This window comes from Lactuca saligna, chromosome 3 (assembly GCF_052625555.1).
Source record: "Lactuca saligna cultivar CGN05327 chromosome 3, ASM5262555v1, whole genome shotgun sequence".
In the NCBI taxonomy this organism is placed as follows: Eukaryota; Viridiplantae; Streptophyta; class Magnoliopsida; order Asterales; family Asteraceae; genus Lactuca; species Lactuca saligna.
Window position 1 is genome coordinate 232,165,826 of NC_136419.1, and position 15,988 is coordinate 232,181,813.

General features: G+C 37.9%; 1 protein-coding gene across 1 annotated transcript; it reads left to right on the forward strand.

Annotated features, from left to right (window-relative positions):
• The first annotated feature begins 5,627 nt into the window (after positions 1-5,627).
• Positions 5,628-14,661, forward strand: DCL1 (dicer-like 1). The gene is made up of 21 exons (XM_078986676.1): positions 5,628-5,912; positions 6,102-7,104; positions 7,199-7,312; positions 7,755-7,965; positions 8,048-8,442; positions 8,533-8,746; positions 8,834-9,006; positions 9,119-9,241; positions 9,323-9,483; positions 9,560-9,793; positions 9,914-10,067; positions 10,161-10,343; positions 10,418-10,585; positions 10,847-10,942; positions 11,011-11,633; positions 11,760-11,860; positions 12,008-12,207; positions 12,271-13,149; positions 13,600-13,764; positions 13,845-14,230; positions 14,337-14,661. The coding sequence occupies exons 2-21, from the start codon at positions 6,148-6,150 to the stop codon at positions 14,518-14,520; spliced, it is 5,721 nt and encodes a 1,906-aa protein (XP_078842802.1). The 5' UTR covers positions 5,628-5,912; positions 6,102-6,147; the 3' UTR covers positions 14,521-14,661.
• The last annotated feature ends 1,327 nt before the right edge of the window (positions 14,662-15,988 follow it).

Sequence of the window (15,988 nt, forward strand, 5' to 3'; positions counted from 1 at the left end):
CTCAAAATGTTGTTGGTTTTCTTGTTTCACTGATTTCCTGAGAATACAAGTAGTTTTGAAAAAGTGTCAACAATTAAGTTGGTGAGTTTCGTAAGCTTTTGAAAGTAAGAGTTTAAAAGCCGATCTTTGCAATGAGTTGTATGTTACCAAGAAAATCCAATATTTTCCTTATAAAAACGATATGTAGTCTTAAACCCCAAGACTGGATGTGCGTGTGAGTTTTGTGTTATGTGATCTCAAGTACTGATACCGAAAGCATACAAGTAAAATCCGTACCTATTGTTATTAAAAGTGGTTTTAGATCAACATGAAAACCCTTTTTGATTTATAGAATCCCGTATACTTTAAATTTTGTTAACTCCCTATGTGGGTCACTATAACTATACTAAGATTAACCGGTACTTTGTAATGTACCCCTTTTTCTATAAACCCGGTACTTTGTATTCGTACCCCATTAATATGAAGACCCGGTACTTTGTGATGTACCCCTTTTGTATAAATCCGGTACTTTGTATTTGTACCCCATTTGTATGAAGACCTGGTACTTTGTGATGTACTCCTTTTGTATAAACCCAGTACTTTGTATTCATACCCCATTTATATGAAGACCTGGTACTTTGTGATGTACCCATTTTTGTATAAAACCGGTACTTTGTATTTGTACCCCATTTTGTATAAAACCGGTACTTTGTATTTGTACCCCATTTCGTATGAAAACCTTTTGTAATGTAAATGAACATAAACTATACCTATTATAGCTTATCAAAATGTTTGTAATGTATATGCGACCTAACTATACCTAGTATAGTGTAGTATGTTTGTTTGTGGTGTATAAGAACCCTTTTCTATGTAAGTCGACTGTATGGAAAAATATAACTATGTTTATCATTCTTGTTTTGTACTAATGGTAATGGAGGAGGATTCTTACACTTCAGTGAGTATGTATCTTTTATGTAATTATACCACATCAAGAAACACATGTAAAATATGAAATGTTCAATATTAACACTTTGCTCAACAAGTTACAAAGTGCGATGAAAGTTATAAACTGTTATCTAGATTTTTACTTTCCTACACTGTTTTAGAAAAATCCTAGAAAAATCATATGAAGTCGAAAACTGATTCCGTAGATTATGGGAGTTCACAAAATGTGTCGAGTTTATTCATAATTTTTCTCATGATTTTTAGTGGTCTCCAACATGTGTGAAAACGTCCATAATCACAGACTGGTCCGGATCCCCCAATCACAAAACTTGGAGGGCATATTCGAGATTGAAACATGCCATTGAAAAGTTCAATGAATCTTAAAAGAACCTAGGAATTCCAAAACCAATTAAAACCTAATAATTTCATTTTTGTGGTGGGAATTGGTGAATCGTCATTCACCATAAATCGTAGAAAAATCGTGTGGAGATGTGCAAGTAGTCATTTTAAAGCTAAGAACTAGAACTACTTGAGCCTAAAACAGTTTTGAAAACTAAAATGTTTAAGTTGTCCAAAACAGTCCATGAATGGAGTTGAACTTTGCTGATGAAGGCTGTGAAATGAGTTTAGTTGTGTTCTTGTTGTTTTAACTTGTATTCAACCCCCCCCCCCCCTTAAAACTTAAGAAAACATGAAAATGTAGGGGTATGAACTCACCTTATATGATTTCAGTGGGTGAATGTTGAAGATGAGAAGTGTTCAACTCGAGAACACTTGAAGGATCACTTGAAGATTCGAAGATCTAACATGAATGTGATGATGTTTGTGTAAAATATTTATGATTTGAGTAATAGGGAATGTAATAAACATAAGGAGGGTGATGAAACTTACTAAAAATGAGAGAAAGTTTGATGATCAACCCTTAAATCTCGAATTTGAGTGAGATGATTTGAGAGAAAAGTGGTGTTTGATACTTGGTGGAAATGAGGAAAATGAGTGAAGTAAAGAGTGAGAGAGAGAGAGAGAGGGTTTTCCAGCTCATTTGGATGTGGGTTTGCTGGGAAATGAGTGGGGTAGTACCATGAGGTGACTAGGAGTGCTGGGGAGTACAATAGTTGGTCAAAGGAATAGGCATGAGATGGTTGTTTGTGTCAAATATTATGGCAAGATCCACACTCCACCTCAAGATCCCACTTAATAAAATATATTCTTAAATATATATTTCCATAAAAATATGTTTAAATTATGAATATTTAGGGTCTTATATGTTAAAATATGATTTTTGGAGGAAATCCCGCGTTAAAATAATTAAAAACGAGCTTAAAACGGAGTCATGGTCGAAAACCGGGTAGTAAAGTGGCAAATATGAAGTGAAGGCTTCGCTGCTGATACGGATCTGAGGAGAAGAGACTGCGGTCGGAAGGCTCGATGCGGTCAGGAGGCGAGGCTCGTTGCGGCTGGGCAGCTGGCTTGCTGCGGTCGGGGTTGCAGCTCGCTGGCTGCGGTCGGGGTTGCGGCTCGCTTGCTGCGGTCGGGGCTGCGGCTGGACCAAGGGACTTCGGCCTCGATGGCTGCTGTTTCCAGTCCAAGAGGGTTCGGCCTCTAAGAGGCTTCGGCTCTTAGGAGAGGTTTCGGATCCTTTGGGGTATTTTACCCGTTCTAACCTCGATTTAAGCGATTTTTGACCCGGTTAAGGGTTGGGATGACCTGAATGATTTCAAAAAGTTACGGGAACTTTTGAGAGAGATTTGGGAGAGATTTCAAATAAAAAGATAGAGTGAAAATGATTGAGAGAGGTTTCGTTTGTAACCTTTTTGAGTGTCCGACTTCGCAATGCAAGGTCCGTAAACCCCGTTAAGACATGTTTTAGTGTCCTACACACTCCCGATGAGTGTGCAATAGTGTTTTATCTCTTTGGTTCATTGTTTAGCACTATCAAGTCTAAGGAAAATTAAACACACAAATTTTTCCAAATGATGTTTTCTCATTAAAATAGCGAGTTGTTTAGTAATTACATAACGTAAACCCTAGTATACATGGGTTAACTGAGTTGACCGGTTTGACTCGTGGACTTTGTTTGACTTTGGCTTGACCAGAATTTGACGGTTGTCACAACAAGGCCATAGATTTGAAGTTATATTGTGCCATTGAAGCTCCAGAAGGTAAAAAGCTTGAAACTTTGTGCTTTTTAGTTATAGATCTAGATATCTAACTTTATGAGAGTCTTTTGTCCCAAGAATCCCTAAGATGGTGCATGTGATGTCTTAGACGAAATGAGTTGTCCTTTTAGACCTTAGGAGGGTCTTAAGTGATAAAAATCAGTTTCCAATAGTTAAGCTTGTCCCATGCATGAAGTGAGAAGGTCTTAATGGGTTAAGACCATGCCTAAGGACCTTCTAGATGTCCAAAGTGATAAAGTCTGGAACTTTATGGTCCCCTGACATGTTTGGTCGATGGATCTGGAATTTGGGATTAAGAGCTTAAGCCATTAAGCACTTATTAGGGTTTTGGTAAAACCCCGCGTACGCCCAACGTAGATTCTGTACGCCCAGCATACGAGGTCAACTGTCCGGATGGCAGTCGGCGTAGAACGGCTTTACGCCCAGCATAACCAGAGAGGTACGCCCCGCGTATGCTCTCTGTTTGGGCTCATGATAAATGGGCTTAGGGTAATGGATTTGGGCCTTTGTTAGACGCAACAAATAGGATGTTTTGAGCCAGGTTATGATAATGGATCATGGGATTAGGCCCAATAAAGAGGTTGGGCCCAATTTGGTAAATTAGGCCAATAATGCACTTTATAGTATGGACCTTCAAAATAAGGATTTGGTGTTGGGCCGTGGCCCGACAAAAAGAAATGGACTTTATGAATTATATGGACACTTAGCCAATGGAGTGATGGCGGGTAATAACCTAGTATTTATTATGTGTGTCAACTCGGGATCTCCAGTGAGGCAACGATTAGAATTCCAGCATTTTGGCCCTTCGAGTCAGGTGAATTTTCCTCACTATACTCAAGGGTCTAAGGCACCAAGGCTGACCCTTTGAATTTTTAAGGGTTATGTTACGCTAGAATGATCTGTTAGTTAGACATCCTAAAGGGTATGATAATATTATATGATATGTGGTATGATCCGATAGATCAATTTGTTGTCTATAGACTGTTATGTTATTATCTGTTATATGTACACATGTTTGTTTATTGGTTGAGGCTTCTCTGCTTTGTGCGAAAGCCAATAGACATGGGCATTCCAATCTGTTGGTTGTGGGCATGGAGTATTCTATCCCGAGGATGACTGGACTCATAGTATGTGGGGATTCCAACGTGTTCGTTGTGGGCCTGAGGTATTCCATCCTGAGGATGATTGGACCCATAGTATGTTGGCATTCCAACCGAAAGGTTGAGGGTCTGTGGTATTCCAACCCGATGGTTGATTGAACCCATAGTATGCTGTTTATGATTATATTTGTATTGTGTGAGTATGGGTATTTTGGGGGATCTCACTAAGCTTTCAGGCTTACAGTTTTAGTTTCTTGTTTCAGATACATCAAGGGATCGCGGAAAGACAAACATGTGATCGTACAGCTCCTTACATTTTGTTTGTGTTTATGGGAAAACTCTGATAAGGACTATTTTGAAAACAAGGATTTGTAATAACTCTTGGATTTTAAATGCGTTGAAAAGTTAAAATTTTGATTTAAATTTTATGGGTGTTACATAACTCCTTGTTATGCATGTACAATTTATGACACTTGGTGTCTTGGTATGCTAGATTGGTAGAGTCTTGTCTGTTGATCGTCTGATACAGTTGGGAGTGATGTTTGGTTAGGATAATTGGGATAGGCCAGTTATCATGATTATGTATAAATGACCAATGAATGACTTAATTGAGAAGCGGTCAATGACACGGTAACCAGGGAAGGCTAGTTGATAAGGGTATGAATATGCTAGTATCTCTTATGTGTTTATGTTACATAATTATGCAGAAAAACCATCTATACATACTCGAAGAAGCCGTTGAAATTGGATGAAATGATGACGACGACTTGAAGTAAAAAATATATCAATACATAAAAATAATACAGTTATACATTTAAAATACATAAAATACAAAACATATATATAACAAAATTTAAGAAAAAAAAAACATAAATATGTAAAAATACATATAAATACGTAATACATAAAAAACACATAAAAATACATAAAAAAATATGTAAAATACTTAATATTACATATAAATACATAAAAAATACGTTTATACACTTAAAATACATAAAAATACATAAATATCTATATAAAAAATACATAAATATGTAAAAATACGTATACATGGGTAATACATAAAAAAACAATGCATAAAAATATGTAAAATACTTAAAAATACCTATAAATACATAAAAAAAAATATTTTTATACATTTAAAATACATAAATATATAAAAAAAAACTTAAAAATATATAAATACATAAAAAATACGTTTATATATTATATACAAATTTTGATAAAACCTATAGAAAAATCTTATTATTTTGAAAAAATTAACAATTTAGTTTCCATGATTTACTAAAAGCTCAACAAAAATTAAAATAAATAAATTATGACGGTTTTATATTAAAAAGGTCTAATTTCCAAAATATTGGAAATTTTATGGAGGATTTTACTTGAAATAAAAAGGGTTGTAATGGCCTTTAAAACATCATATCGGTGTTTTGTACTCCGATTGAGCATTATCTCCTGGAATATCATCTGAAGGCGCAGCCGGTGGATTCTTGGTTGGGAATGGCGAGGATGGGCAGAATCGCGTAAGATAGACCGTGTGGAATATTGGAATCACACAATTTGGTTCTCAGTTGCCTATTTGCGTGCTTCGTACGGTCTATCCCACGCCAATCTGCAGATTCCTCTAATATCTCACACGCTCGAGGGTTTTGCTCTACTTTAGCATCATACAAGAAGAAGTAGGCATTTTCTCCCCCCCACAAAAGTAAGAAGAATAAATATCTTCGCTTCTCCTTTCTAGTTGTTCTAATCTAATAGACAACAGCTACTTGTTCCTCTTCAACCTTGAGTGGGTTTTTCCCCCTAATTTTACATGCTATATCTTGGCGTTTCAGCTCTTTAGTGTACTGTATATTATTCCCCTGAAATTGTTTGTTTTCTTTGGTCTCCGCAGTCCACCGCACGTTTAAATATTTGAAAATCAAAGCACCTGTAAAAGAATGGACGATAAGAGCAGCAGCATGTTAACTGGGACTGCTGACACCCTGGAGGATACAAAACCTTCTTACTGGCTGGATGCGTGCGAGGACATCTCTTGCGATGATCTAATCCCTGGCGAATTCCCCCCTGTTGGCCTCTCAAATTTGCAAGATACGAGCTTGGATCCTTGTTTCTTTGATGGTATCCTTGATAGTATCCCAACAAATGCTAACATCGTTGATGCTCAATTCACACTGTCATCTGCCATAAAAGCAGAAGAAGATACTGTTGCCTCGTTACTGGATGCTTCTGGTGTGTCCAATGGGTTATCCGATGGTAATAATGGGAATAGTTTCAAGAAAAGTAGTCGTCCTCACTCCCACAAGCATCGTGGATGTGATGACGAGCAAGAAAGATTTGGGAAAAGGGCTCGCATTGATCTGCATCTCAAGGAGAGAGAAAGAGAAAGACCTAGTTGTAGGAAGAGGGCCCGTGATTATGAAGAGAAAGACAGAAGGGATAATAGTAGTAATAGAAGTTCAATCAGGAGAAAAGAACAACAGTATGGTAGTAATGGTAGACGGGGAAATAGGGAGATGGATTGGAGGGAAGGAAGGGGTTATTGGGAGAGGGACCGATTGGGAAGCAATGACATGGTTTTTCGTCCAGGTTCCTGGGAGTCTGGCTGTAACAGAGATATCAAGCCTCCTGTTGACAAAAACCTTCAAGGAGAGTTAAAAAAAGACAAGGACGATGATAATTCCAAGAAAAAAGTACCAAAAGAGCATGCTCGCAAATATCAGCTGGATGTTCTTGAACAGGCTAAAAACAAAAACACCATAGCCTTCTTAGAGACAGGGGCAGGGAAGACCCTCATTGCTGTCCTCCTTATAAAAAGTGTGTGTAATGATTTGCATAGACAAGGAAAGAAGATGCTGGCTGTGTTTTTGGTTCCAAAGGTGCCACTTGTTTATCAGGTTGGTACCACAAAGTGTTTTGTCTTTTGACTTATCTGCTCCTATTATGAAACATGAAATATGAAGATTCTGTGATTTGAATTTACATGTGCAGCAAGCAGAAGTTATCCGTGATCAGACTGGCTATCAAGTAGGTCACTATTGTGGTGAGATGGGTCAAGATTTTTGGGATGCTAGGAGGTGGCAACGTGAATTTGAGAAGAAACAGGTCACTTATCCTTCATTATAATAAAGGGGCTTTATTACTTAATGGGCTTGATGGGTTACTTAAGCACTTAATTGTTTCTTTTTGGTTTAATCCGGGCATGTGTTTAAGCCAAAAACCTAGTTTGATATATTGAGACAAACCCTTTACTTATTCGCCCTTCTTCTTTTTTCCTCTCAACTCTCCTAACCGTAAAACTGATGAATACTATGAAATTTGTTTGTTTTTTTTTTTTGGAATGTAATGATAAGAGTCTCATAGTGCAGAAAAGAAACAAACATTATGAGTACACCACTTTATCCAGACAACAATCATAATCTCTTCAGCAGCCACTTACCCATACATGACTTAATGGGGATAAAAAAAGTTTTTACTGCTAATTATTCATATGAGATGGGTTATGAATCACCATTCTAAAATGTTGTTTCTGTTGCATGCAATGTAGGTTCTAGTTATGACTGCTCAAATTCTTTTAAATATTCTGAGACACAGCATTATCAAAATGGAAGCAATAAATTTACTTATTCTGGATGAGTGTCACCATGCTGTGAAGAAGCATCCATACTCTTTGGTGATGTCGGAGTTCTATCACACCACAGCCAAGGAGAAAAGGCCATCTGTTTTTGGAATGACTGCCTCTCCTGTTAACCTAAAGGGTATTTTTTTTTTTCTTTCTGCAAATAGTGATTGATGATGATTTGTGGAGTTCAGTTTGGTTTGGTATGGTTTGTATTTTAGGGGTGTCTAGCCAAGTGGATTGTGCAATCAAGATCCGTAATCTTGAAACAAAACTGGACTCTGTTGTGTGTACCATTAAAGACCGCAAGGAGCTGGAAAAGCATGTTCCAATGCCAATAGAAACGGTAGTTGAGTATGATAAAGCAGCTAGTTTATGGTCATTACATGAGCAAATTAAGCAAATGGAAGTTGCAGTTGAGCAAGCTGCACAATCAAGTTCAAGAAGAAGCAAGTGGCAGTTTATGGGGGCAAGAGATGCTGGTGCTAAAGAGGAGCTTCGACAGGTGTATGGTGTGTCTGAAAGAACAGAAGGGGATGGGGCTGCAAATTTAATTCAAAAACTCAGGGCTATTAACTATGCCCTTGGTGAACTAGGACAATGGTGTGCTTACAAGGTACACACACACAGACACTGCCATTGCTAGTCATCATTTAGGGTTAGGGTGGCTAAAACTTAACTGATGTATTTTGATGAAACTTTGCAGGTTGCACAGTCGTTTTTGACAGCCTTGCAAAGTGATGAAAGGGCAAATTTCCAGCTGGATATTAAGTTTCAAGAATCCTACCTGAGTAAAGTCGTTTCTCTATTACAATGCCAGCTGTCGGAGGGAGCAGTGTTACAAAGCAGCAGTTGTGAAGTTGATGAGGTGGCGAGCTGTCCCGATGAGATTGAGGAAGGGGAGCTTCCTGACAGCCATGGTGAGTTTACATTATAAATATTATTATTATTATTATTAATTTTTTTTTTCAAATAAAGATGGTTGATTGAGTTTGTTTTTGTTATAGTGGTGTCTGGGGGAGAGCATGTGGATGTGGTTATAGGAGCTGCTGTGGCAGATGGAAAAGTGACTCCAAAAGTCCAGTCGCTGATCCAGATACTTCTCAAGTACCAGCACACGGAGGATTTCCGTGCCATCATATTTGTTGAGCGCGTTGTGGCCGCCCTTGTTCTTCCAAAGGTTTAGTGTTTCCCTTTTCTGATATTAATAATTACTCTCTCTCTCTCTCTCTCTCTCTCTCTCTCTCTCTCTCTCTCTCTTAAATCTTATAACATCACATGCATGCATGCAGGTTTTCGCAGAGCTTCCTTCTCTAAAATTTATCAATTCAGCAAGTCTGATAGGGCACAATAACAGCCAAGAAATGCGGACTTCCCAAATGCAGGACACCATTTCCAAATTCAGAGATGGCCGTGTATGTATTGTAATTATAAATTATAAATTATAAATTTATCATTATAGTGAAGTGAAGATTGAATTTTGAGAATTTTTATAGGTGACCCTTTTAGTTGCCACCAGTGTAGCTGAGGAAGGTCTTGATATTCGGCAGTGTAATGTTGTTATCCGGTTTGACCTTGCTAAAACCGTATTGGCATATATCCAATCTCGGGGCCGGGCCAGAAAGCCAGGCTCAGATTACATCTTGATGGTGGAGAGGTAATTTATTATATCATATGATATGATACGAGATTTATCTGAAAACTGATGTTTTTGGTTTTTGGTTTTTGTACAGAGGAAATCTGTCCCATGAGGCGTTTTTGAGAAATGCTAGAAACAGTGAAGAAACTTTGAGGAAAGAAGCAATCGAAAGAACTGATCTTAGTCATCTTATGGGCACCTCAAAGTTGATTTCCATAGAGCCAACTCATGGTACGGTCTACCAGGTCGAGTCAACCGGTGCTGTTGTCAGCTTGAATTCTGCAGTCGGCCTTGTTCATTTCTACTGCTCTCAGCTACCTAGCGACAGGTGTCATGCTATGATTCGACCCCAATTTCTTCTTGTGTGTGTGTGTGTGTGTGTGTGTGTGTGCGTATAAAAATACCAATACACTGCATCTTGTCTCTAAACTTTGGTTTGGTTTTGTAGATACTCGATACTTCGTCCGGAGTTTATTATGGAGCGGCATGAGAAGCCAGGTGGCGGGCCAACTGAATACTCCTGCAGGCTTCAACTTCCCTGTAATGCACCTTTTGAAAGGCTTGAGGGACCTGTATGCAGTTCAATGCGAATCGCACAGCAGGCATGTCATGTCTTTTGGATTATTAATCTATACTTGACTTTGACATCTTTTATTGACTTACTTTCTTTCTTGTTAATTGTAAATGATATGTAGGCGGTTTGCTTAGCTGCTTGCAAGAAGCTTCATGAAATGGGAGCATTTACCGATATGCTATTGCCAGATAAGGGGAGTGGGGGAGAAGCTGAGAAAGCTGATGAAAATGATGAAGGCCAACCACTTCCAGGAACTGCTAGGCATAGGGAATTTTATCCAGAAGGTGTAGCTAAGGTCCTACAGGTTAGTTTTTCATCACTTGCTTCTTTTTTGAATTGTTTATATATGCTATGCTTACATGTTTTCTCTTCACATAGGGTGATTGGATATTATCTGGAAGAGATGAATATGATAACTCTGAATTGGTTCTGGTTCGTCTGTATATGTATGTTGTGAAATGTGTTAATGTGGGGTCCTCAAAAGATCCATTTTTGACTCAAGTTTCAGAGTTCGCTGTGCTTTTGGGTAATCAACTGGATGCAGAGGTACCATTACCTAATAGTATTACCATGTTGTAAATTTATCAATTTTGTTTTGTCATCTAATCTAATATTAGAGTAAATTACATTTTTGAAATTTTGGTCCTTAGGTTCTTCTTATGAGTATTTTTGGTCCCTTGGGGTATAGCCAGCAAAAATAGTCATTTCACTTGGAACAAACCAAAAATGTGATTTACTCTTTTTTTTATTATAATCCCTATGATTAAACCAGACTAAAAGACAAATACAATACAATACATTTTAAAGGTGTTATCGATGTCAACGGAGCTATTTATCGCACGAACAATGACAACTAAGGCATCTCTTGTCTTTCGGGGGTGTATGGAGCTTAATAAAACTCAGGTTTGTTGGACTTGCAGCTCTTAGTTTTGATTGGTTGGTTGGCTGACTGTGTTGTTGATGAATTGCAGTTGGATTCATTGAAGAGTTTTCATGTAAGACTAATGAGCATTGTACTGGATGTGGATGTTGAACCATCGACGACTCCCTGGGATCCAGCAAAAGCATATTTATTTGTGCCTGTTTCTGCTGACAAGATTGATTGGGATACTGTAGAAAATATTATAAAAACGCCCGCATGGAACAACCCACTTCAGAAAGCTAGACCGGATGTCTACCTTGGAACAAATGAAAGGACGCTTGGTGGGGACCGCAGGGAGTACGGGTATGGTAAACTACGTCATGGAATGGGAGGAATGAAATCACATCCGACTTATGGTGTTAGAGGAGCTGTAGCACAGTTTGATGTTGTCAAAGCATCTGGATTGGTTCCTCCTCTGATGCGATCATACAATAATAATAATATTAATATTAATGGGGATTGGGATTTGACACAAGGGAAAGTCATGATGGCTGATTCTTGTACCAATGCACAGGATCTTGTTGGAAGAATTGTAACTGCTGCTCATTCTGGGAAAAGGTTTTATGTTGATTCTGTAAGATATGATATGACAGCAGAAAATTCTTTTCCTAGGAAAGAAGGGTATCTTGGTCCGCTTGAGTATACTTCATATGCTGATTACTACAAGCAAAAGTAAGCATTCAAGTCCTGTACTAAACTCTGTCTTAATCAGACTAAATAACCATTTTACCCTTACATTGATTCCAAAAAACAGACAGCCCCTTCCCTTCCCTTATAAATTTGACACCTTGAATTTAGGTATGGAGTGGAATTGATGTATAAGAAGCAGCCCCTGATAAGAGGGCGTGGGGTCTCTTATTGCAAAAATCTCCTCTCACCTCGGTTTGAACATTCGGAAGGTGACTATAACTCCCCTCTTAAGTCTTAACTCTTAATCCCACCTGGGCTGTTTGTAATTATTTATTTATTTTTATTATATATATATATATATATATATATATATATATATATATATATATATATATTTATTTATTTATACATATCAGGTCATGAAGGTGAATCGGAAGAGACGCCGGATAAAACATATTATGTTTTCCTCCCTCCGGAGCTATGTTTTGTACATCCTCTGTCCGGGTCATTAGTTCGTGGTGCACAAAGGTTGCCATCAATAATGCGCAGGGTTGAAAGTATGCTGCTTGCTGTTGAGCTCAAGAATGTTATCAGTTATCCGGTTCCAGCGTTTAAGGTATGCTTGTTTCTTTCTTTCTTTTATATGGTTGTTTTGACATTGACATTGGGTTACGTACAGATCTTGGAAGCTTTGACTGCAGCTTCATGCCAGGAGACTTTCTGCTATGAAAGAGCAGAGCTGTTGGGAGACGCGTATCTGAAATGGGTTGTGAGTCGGTATCTGTTTCTGAAACATCCACAGAAGCATGAAGGTCAGCTGACGAGGATGAGACAGCAGATGGTGAGCAACATGGTTTTGTACCATTACGCCCTTACAAAAGGACTTCAGTCGTATATCCAAGCGGATCGCTTTGCTCCATCTAGATGGGCTGCCCCTGGGGTGCTCCCTGTTTTTGATGAGGACATTAAAGAAACATCTGAGCATGAAGACATTAAAGATGAAGATGATCTGGAGGATGGTGAGCTTGAGGAGGAGGAGGAGGGGGATTCAAGCTCCTACCGGGTGTTATCCAGCAAGACACTGGCGGATGTGGTGGAAGCATTGATCGGGGTTTACTACGTTGAAGGCGGAAAACAAGCTGCAAACCACTTGATGAAGTGGATTGGGATCGAGGTGGAATTCGATTGGAGCGAAGTAGGGTGGTGTACAAGGCCTAGTAATGTTCCGGATAGCATACTGAGGAGTGTTGACTTTGAGGGGTTGGAGGGGGCGTTGAACATAAAGTTTAATGATAAAGGTCTTCTGATTGAAGCCATTACTCATGCTTCCAGGCCGTCTTCTGGGGTCTCCTGTTACCAGCGCTTGGAGTTTGTTGGAGATGCGGTGCTGGATCATCTCATTACAAAGCATTTGTTTTTTATGTACACGGATCTGCCACCTGGACGCTTAACCGATTTGCGAGCTGCTGCTGTTAATAACGAGAATTTTGCACGTGTTGCTGTTAAACATAACCTCCATCTGCACCTCAGGCATGGTTCAAGTGCACTCGAAAAACAGGTCATCTTTCTGCCTTTCTAGACTAGAAAAATATTCAATTTCTGGTTCCTCTTCCCTTATTCCAACTCATAATTGATTCTTGTGTTTGCAAACATTAGCTATATTCATTTTACTTGAAATAAATATATTATGGACCAAACCATACCAAACCAAAGACAGTTACGTTACAACTTACAAGAATGAGAGCTTATTGGGACCACAAGTGCAAAAATGAATCAACCCCTCTGCTTTACTAGAGTTTTTCCAACTCCAAGTAAAATGAGTACATTTGGGACCAAAATTGCAAAAGTTAATGGATCATGTAACTTTGGTTGGAACATGGAGGGACCAAAAACATACAGGCAAATTGCAAGAGGAAACTTTTTGGGACCAAAAGGAGCTAGCTATAGTTTTGTATTTTAGTCTTTTATGTCATGTATGTATGATAATGATTTATGAGCACTACTGCAGATACGGGATTTTGTGAAGGAGGTGGAAAGCGAAGTGTCAAAGCCAGGGTTCAACTCGTTTGGTCTGGGAGATTGCAAAGCTCCAAAAGTGCTTGGTGACATTATTGAATCTATTGCTGGTGCCATCTTCTTGGACAGCGAGCGGGACACGTCAGTTGTATGGAAGGTTAGTTGAAAAAAGTTTGTGTTTGTGTTTGTAATAAGCAAAGCAGTTATTAAAGTTAATCTGGGTTGGGATGAACTTAGGTGTTCCAACCTCTGTTGCAACCAATGGTGACTCCGGAAACACTCCCGATGCATCCGGTGCGTGAACTACAAGAACGTTGCCAGCAGCAGGCTGAAGGGCTGGAGTACAAGGCGACCAGGAATGGCAACGTGGCTACAGTTCAGGTCTTGATTGATGGGGTGGAGGTTGGTGTCGCTCAAAATCCTCAAAAGAAAATGGCACAAAAGTTGGCTGCTCGCAATGCTCTTGCTGCTCTCAAAACAAAACAGGAAGCCAAGGACAAGGAGGAGGAGGACAACCAGTCAGCACCAAATGGAAACAACAAGAAGAATGGCACTCAGACTTTCACCAGACAGACCTTGAATGACATTTGTTTGCGCAGGAATTGGCCAATGCCATTGTACAGGTACCTAGGCTATTCTTACCCCATCACTCACTTGATATCTACCTTACCTTACCTTACCTCTATCTATCTATCTATCTATCTTCAATGTTCTATGTTCTATGTGTAGGTGTGTGAGTGAAGGTGGGCCCGCACATGCAAAACGCTTTATTTTTGCTGTAAGGGTCAATACCTGTGATAAAGGCTGGACGGATGAATGCATTGGAGAACCTATGCCGAGTGTCAAGAAAGCTAAAGATTCTGCTGCTGTTTTGCTCTTGGACCTTTTAAATAGGTGGTATGCATCATCATGATCTTTTTTTTTTTTCCAGTTCAGTATGTTCCTTTTTCTTGTCTTGCCAAACCAAACCAAACAAACTACTGTTTTGTTTTCTTTTGGGAGAGTTAAATAATATTATTTAATTGACAACCTCACCTCAGGTAATTCTTATCAACCCTAGGCTTTTTCTTTCATCTCCACAGAATATATATCACAGCCAAGTACAATGCAACTGATACTGTGTTTGTTTCGTGGATTATTTGTGATCAAATGGACTTTGTTAAATTCCTTCCATAACGTGTTTGGTTAAATCGATGGAAATGGATTTCGTTAAATTCCATTGAAATCCATGTTTAAATTGATTGTATATATTCTTAAGGTAGGATCAAGGAATTTAAATTCCATTCTTCTTGATATATATATCAAACTCAAACAAACATACAAACATTACCAAATCAACAATAAAAATAATCTGTACATCATAAATATCCATCTTTGCTAACTTGGAAACTAAACCTCATCAGAAACATCTAAATTTTGGCGCGAAATTACTCTTTCAAGTTTGAAATCAGTTGTGGGCCAGTCCTTAAAAGAGCTTAAAATGTATCACCTAATAAAAAAAAAGAAAGAATTGGTAGACAAAATTCTATGATTTCCATAAAATTAAAGAAAACATAGAAAATCAACAAGGAATATTTTGGTGTTTTTACATAATTTACTTCCCAACAAATTTGCATATTAAGATTAAACATAAAATGTCAACCAATTGCATATTAAGTTTTAATTCATACGAATTCAAATTCATTTCGTATCACAGTTCCCTTACCAAATTTTATTATTTCTTAAAAAAAACACTAGATTAGATCATTCATCTCAATGGAATGTCATTAGTTTTTCAAATATGTCATGTACAGTACAATATCAATATTATTTTCAAAGTGGGCATCAACTACTAATTTATACTTTTTAACGAATATAGTAATTACTTATAACAAATAAATATTAAAAAAAATATAATAACATGTATATAATTATTTATAATTTAACAATATCAATATTATTTTCAAAGTGGGCATCAACTACTAATTTATACTTTTTAACGAATATAGTAATTACTTATAACAAATAAATATTAAAAATAATAATAATAACATGTATATAATTATTTATAATTTAAATAATAATAATTATTACATGTAATAACCGAATTCAAATTAAACCCAATTTAATGATATTCCATTGATGTAGAGTTTACGATCGGTGTTGGTTTCATTGTGCACACTCCAACCTTTTGTTGGAGTGTCACATTTTCATTAGGATTAGTGTTTTTAATTTCGGGTCTCACCTTAAGGCTTAAATAAACTTTATTTGTGTTTTTATAACATCATCTCATTCCTTTGAGAGCGGGACTTGGCCGTGTCCTTTTCGGGGGTTTCATTGTTGGCCAAATGGTATTGTTGGAAGAGATTTCCCGTATGATATCGCATCTCAAGAGCTTACAC